The sequence below is a fragment of the Colobus angolensis genome, unplaced genomic scaffold (genome assembly GCF_000951035.1).
Source record: "Colobus angolensis palliatus isolate OR3802 unplaced genomic scaffold, Cang.pa_1.0 Scaffold2, whole genome shotgun sequence".
NCBI lineage: Eukaryota > Metazoa > Chordata > Mammalia > Primates > Cercopithecidae > Colobus > Colobus angolensis.
The window spans coordinates 10,834,440-10,840,234 of NW_012115154.1; the positions used below are offsets into that span (position 1 = coordinate 10,834,440).

Sequence of the window (5,795 nt, forward strand, 5' to 3'; positions counted from 1 at the left end):
CCTTATACAAAAATTAATTCAAGATGGATTAAAGACTTAAATGTTAGACCTAAAACCATAAAAACCCTAGAAGAAAACCTAGGCAATACCATTCAGGACATGGCATGGGCAAGGACTTCATGAGTAATCACCAAAAGCAACGGCAACAAAAGCCAAGAAAGACAAATGTGATCTAACTAAACTGAACAGCTTCTGCACGGCAAAAGAAACTTCCATCAGAGTGAACAGGCAACCTACAGAATGGGAGAAAATTTTTGCAATCTACCCATCTACAAACGGGTAGAATCTACAAAGAACTCAAACAAATTTACAAGAAAAAGACAACCCCATCAAAAAATGTGCAAAGGATATGAACAGAGACTTCTCAAAAGAAGACATTTATACAGCCAACAGACACAGAAAAAATGCTCATCATTACTGGTCATCAGAGAAACGCAAATCAAAACCACAATGAGATACCATCTCATGCCAGTTAGAATGGCAATCATTAATAAATCAGGAAACAACAGACGCTGAAGAGGATGTGGAGAAATACAAATGCTTTTACACTGTTTGGGAGTGTAAATTAGTTCAACCATTGTGGAAGACAGTGTGACGATTCCTCAAGGATTTAGAACTAGGGGCGATGGGGCAGCCTGGGAACTGTGGAGATGAAGGCAGAGGAGCAACTCTCTCATCAGATAAATTTCTGCCCTCACCCAGCACTCTGGCTCTGCAGGAAAGGTAGAGAGTCCAAGGTCCCTGGAGCACTAGGCCTAAGGAAGGCTGTATGGGGAGGACACAGGACAGTGACATCACAGGATACCCCTCCCATCAGGAAAATCAAGGTGCAGAACTCACTTGGCTCTTACCCAGGAGGACCAAGCCCTGCGTCAGGTGCAGTGCTGCCTTCCCTACTGTGCCATGGGCCCCGGGCTCCTCTGCTGGGTGCTGCTCTGTCTCCTGGGAGCAGGTGAGTCCTGTGCACAGGACAGCAGCCCCATTCTCCACTTTCCCACCCCTGTGTCCTCCACTTTACCTTGGGGAGGGCCTCCAGGCTGTCTGCTGTGCTCACCCTCCATCTGCTTTTCCCACAGGCCCAGTGGACACTGGAGTCACCCAAAGTCCAAGGCATCTGATCAAAACAACAGGACAGCAAGTGACACTGAGATGCTCTCCTATCTCTGGGCATACCAGTGTGTCCTGGTACCAACAGGCCCTGAGTCAGGGGCCCCAGTTTATCTTTCAGTATTATGAGGAGAAAGAGAGAGAGAGAGGCAACTTTCCTGATCGATTCTCAGGTCACCAGTTCCCTAACTATAGCTCTGAGCTGAATGTGAACACCTTGGGGGTGGGGGACTCGGCCCAGTATCTCTGTGCCAGCAGCTTGGCACAGCCCAGCAGAGTCACTGACATTCTGTATATAAACTTCCTGCCTTGGCTTTGACTTGAGAGCTGCAGGCCCCACCCAGTTTTCACTCCTTCAAGGGAAGCTTTCAGTTGTTTGGAAGGCATGTCTTCTGTCCTACCGAGCGCAGAGCTCTCCCAACCAACAGAGTCCAGGTTTCCTGTGCCCTGACTGTGCCCGCTTCTCTGCTGCGTCTTCTTGCAGCTTGTCAGTTCCTGGGTAACTTCAGGAGAAGAGTGCTGCTGAGCCCCAGATGTGTGCTTGATTCTTTGTATTTGTTATATAGCTTAAAACTTTTCAACAATCTTGCACATCAAACATTCTTATTCTTCCTTTGCAGATGGAAGGATCAGGGACATTGAGTCATTTTCCCCAGTGTCTCCTGGCTTGTAAGGATCAGAAGTAGGAAACAAACTAGTACATACACCTATTCCCCCTGCTCCATCATCACCTTCTGCATCCTGGTCAGTAAATCAGAGCCTCACACTGCCCTCTAGTGACCTGCAGGGCTGCAGTAGAGGCTCAGCTGTCTTAAGGAGTCATTACTGTGGCCTCTTCATTAGCAACTTCGAGGAATGTTAAATTTCACATTAAAAAAAAATCATTTATATGCATTCCCCATGTCTTTCCCCAGTCTGCAACTTATATTTTCATTTTTATGGTGTTTTCTTGATGCACAAGAGTTTAATTTAATGCAACAAAAACTAAAAACAATTTTGTTTGTGTGTAGACAAAAACTGTTTTCTCATATAAATGTCTAAACATGTTTTTCTTAATTTACTCTAGCAAAATTTAAGTTTGGATTTTCACCACTAAGAATAAATGTACGTGAAATATATCTCCTGTGAAAAACAACATAGAGACCTAGGAATGGGAGGGAAGCGTATATGTTCAGTGAAGAAGCCTGTTAAAAAGAGCCCTAAAGTGGACACCCGGAGCTGACGGTGGACAGTAGGTAGAGGAGAAATGATCACGAACCTTGTCAGGCTGTTGCCTGTTAGAAGAAAGACAGCCAGGAGCAGAGACCACATGGGCAAAGGTTTATGACTGGACTGTAGGTCGAAGGTTGCAGCAGGTAGAGGGAGGAAGAGCAGGCAGAGGACAGAGTCACTGGCTGGTAGGGACAGTGGCATCACCAGCTGACTCTACTGACCTCCAGGAATTATGTCCCCAACACACAAGCTGAAAAACCTCCCTGTAATTTCCTCATTTTTCCCTGACCCAGCTACGACCATCAGGCTCCTAAGTGGTGTGGTCTTTTGCCCCCCGGGGGCAGGTGAGTCCCCTAAAGCCTTTTCCTTGGCTCCCCACATCCTAGCCTAAGCCTTTACCTCAGGTCTACATTTTTGGGTCCCTCACTGGGCACTCAACTTCCTTCTATGATAGACTTCACAGAAGCTGGGACAACCAGATCCCAAGATACTAAAGAACAAATGCAGGACATGAAGTGGCACAGAGATGCCTGAGACTGCCATCCATGACTACATGTGTAGGAGTTAATAGGAGCCGAAGCTGGTGCACAGCTGATCCGTCCCGGCCGGCACTACAGAGAAATCCCTGAGGGTCTGTAACTTTCTCTCAAAGCCAAATACGTGGCCTTGGTGTCAGAAGCCTCTCCCAGACCTCTGTGCCCTCTTGCACCAGCAGTCACCCCACAGCCACCTTCCTCTGCACACAAAGCTCAGTGGAAGATATAGATGGCCTTGTCTTCACGAGACCGTGATTCAGGCAGTGGATGATGTTGTCCCATAGGCCTGTCCCCAACACTGCCCAGGTTGGGGCCCTCAGAGCTCTGAGCAGCCCTGTGTGTGTGAAACCCTGCTCTGTGCTGAGCTTTTCCCCCAGGCCAGTCTCAGCTGGACGAGGGAATGACCATCACCGTGATGTGAATAGATGCAGTCTCTCTTCCAGGCTCCTCCTGCATCTCTGGCCTCAGTTGCTCTCAGAAAGGAAGGTTCATTTGAAATTGTGTATTTGCAGATAGCATTGACAAAACAGGTCTATGTTCTTTTCCCTGACGGCCTTCCCAACTCCTTCTTCCCTACACCACGCTCATGTCAGTCCTCAGCCTTCTCCACGTGATGTCTGCTCCCAGCTGTTCTCTCCCTTCCTCTGCACCCTCATCTCCACATCAACCACAGAAGTGTCAGTTCAGGCCATTCCTCATGCATCATGTTCCTCCCAACAAAGGCCATTCCACTCCACGCTGTATCCTCTGGGTCAACACTAGTCTCTTATTTTGTGTTCTTTCTCCAAATCTCAGTTTAACTATGACCATCTCTAGGGAGACACTCCTTCAACAGTTTTCCTAGGCAGCACCTCCTTATTATAAATGCTCACAGCTTATAATATGCATTAGTATTCATAGATTTAACATCATTTGTCATTTTCCATGACTTTGTGTGACTAATGGATACTTCTCTTGCGCTCTAGACTGTAAAACTCATCATTTCAGAAATTGTGGATGTTTTGTTCCCTATTTTATTGCCCATACCAACAGCAGTTCCAGGTGCCAGTGGCCAATCTTGAAAGACTAAAGAATAGACAGTGAAAGGCCCTCTGGGTTCCTACTTAGACTGTTTCAGAAGTCTGGACGCAAAAGATCATGAAATCTGATAGACTTGTTTCAATTCAGACGAATGTGTTCTTCTCATTCTCAGCTGTTCACTGGTACATTTATCTTGAATTTGACCATCTGGGGAATGGGTGTGGCCTCTCCTGACAGGAAGGCTCTGGGGCCCAGGCAGGGAGAATGAGGTCTTAGAACTACTCCCTTGAGAGTCCTGTTCCCCTTTTATCAACACACAGACCCAGAAGACCCCTCTGTCCTGCAGCACCTGCCATGAGCATTGGGCTCCTGTACTGTGCGGCCTTTTCTCTCCTGTGGGCAGGTGGGTCCTGGGCAAGGCCCCTTGCATGGATTTCAAGGCCCAGCCCCTTTCCATTGGGGCTGTAGCATCAGCTTTGTTCTTCTCTACAGGTCTAGTGAATGCTGGTGTCACTCAGACCCCAAAATTCCAAGTCCTGAAGACAGGACAGAGCATGACAGTGCAGTGTGCCCAGGATATGAACCATAACTTCATGTACTGGTATCGACAAGACCCAGGCACGGGGCTGAGGTTGATTCATTACTCAGGTGCTGCTGGTACTACTGATAAAGGAGAAGTCCCCAGTGGCTACAATGTCTCCATATTAAACACAGAGGTTTTCCCACTCAGACTGGAGTCGGCTGCTCCTTCCCAGACATCTGTGTACATTTGTGCCAGCAGTTACTCCACAGCACTACAAGGCCGTCTCCTCTCTGCACATGAAAGCAGGCAGACTCTGCCCTCCTCCCCCACCCAAGATTCAGGGATGACCTGGGCAGAGTTTTCTGCAGCAGGAACCTTGGAATCCTGAGTGGCCCCAGGTGGCCAGGACAGTATGAGCCTCACTCTGTGCCAGGTGCCTCTGCAGGCAGTCTCAGCCAGGCCTGGACTGCTCCAGGTCCTCGGATGTCTCCTTTGTTGCTCTCTCTGGTCTATCCTCTGAGCTCTCCCTTTTGGGTAGGGCCAGGACTTCCCCAGCTCCTACTTTTCTACTCATCATCCTGAGTCTGGGGCCCCCAGGATGAAACAGGATTTGTATTTCACATCCATCTAGACTCCAGTCTCTCCCTGGTGAATGTGTTGCTTCCTCTCTCTAGGTTTTCCCCCAGCCCCCACCCTCACGTGGTCTCTCCTGTGGCCTACCTTTCCCATCTGGGCAGTCACCCTCCATCCCCCACCTCCCTGCCCCTCTCTACTGCAGCCACGGGGGGAACCCCTCTTCTGTGACTCCTTCCTTCCCATCACAAAGACTTAAAAGGCCATTTCCTTTCCCCTGGGCTGGAGTCTTCCTTTGTCTAGTGGCCAGCTCCTGCCTGTGCTTCAGATCTCAGCATGATCAGCCCTCCTGCGGGAAGCACTCCCTTCACTTCCAGCTGAAATCAACTGTTGTCTCATAAGCTCCTGTAGAATCATGTGTCTGTTAGTAACGTTTAGCACACTTGGGCTTTCTCAGATACTTGTTCTGATTATTTTTGTGCTTCCCCCAATTTTTTTTTTTTTTCTTTGAGACACAGTCTCACTCTGTGGCCAGGCTAGAGTGCAGTGGCATGATCTCTGCTCGCTGCAACTTCTGACTCTCTGGTTCAAGTGATTCTCCTGCCTAAGCCTCCCGAGTAGCTGGGATTACAGGCATGCGTCACCAAGCCCAGCTAATTCTTTTTTGTATTTTTAATAGGTGGTGTTTCACCATGTTGGCCAGGATTGTCTCAATCTCCTGGCCTCATGATCCACCTGCCTTGGTCTCCCAAACCGCTGGGATTACAGGCCTGAGCCACCACACCCAACCTCTCCACTCAGTTTTTAAGCCCATGAGAGCTAAG

At 48.6% G+C, this 5,795-nt stretch overlaps 2 gene segments (V, D, J or C); both read left to right on the forward strand.

The window, feature by feature from the left end:
* Positions 1-825: 825 nt before the first annotated feature.
* LOC105511229 lies at positions 826-1,546 on the forward strand. The segment is given in 2 exon segments: positions 826-952; positions 1,077-1,546. Coding segments are annotated over 2 exon segments (399 nt in total).
* A 2,623-nt stretch (positions 1,547-4,169) lies between these two features.
* Positions 4,170-4,786, forward strand: LOC105511428. The segment is given in 2 exon segments: positions 4,170-4,278; positions 4,368-4,786. Coding segments are annotated over 2 exon segments (468 nt in total).
* Positions 4,787-5,795: the final 1,009 nt, after the last annotated feature.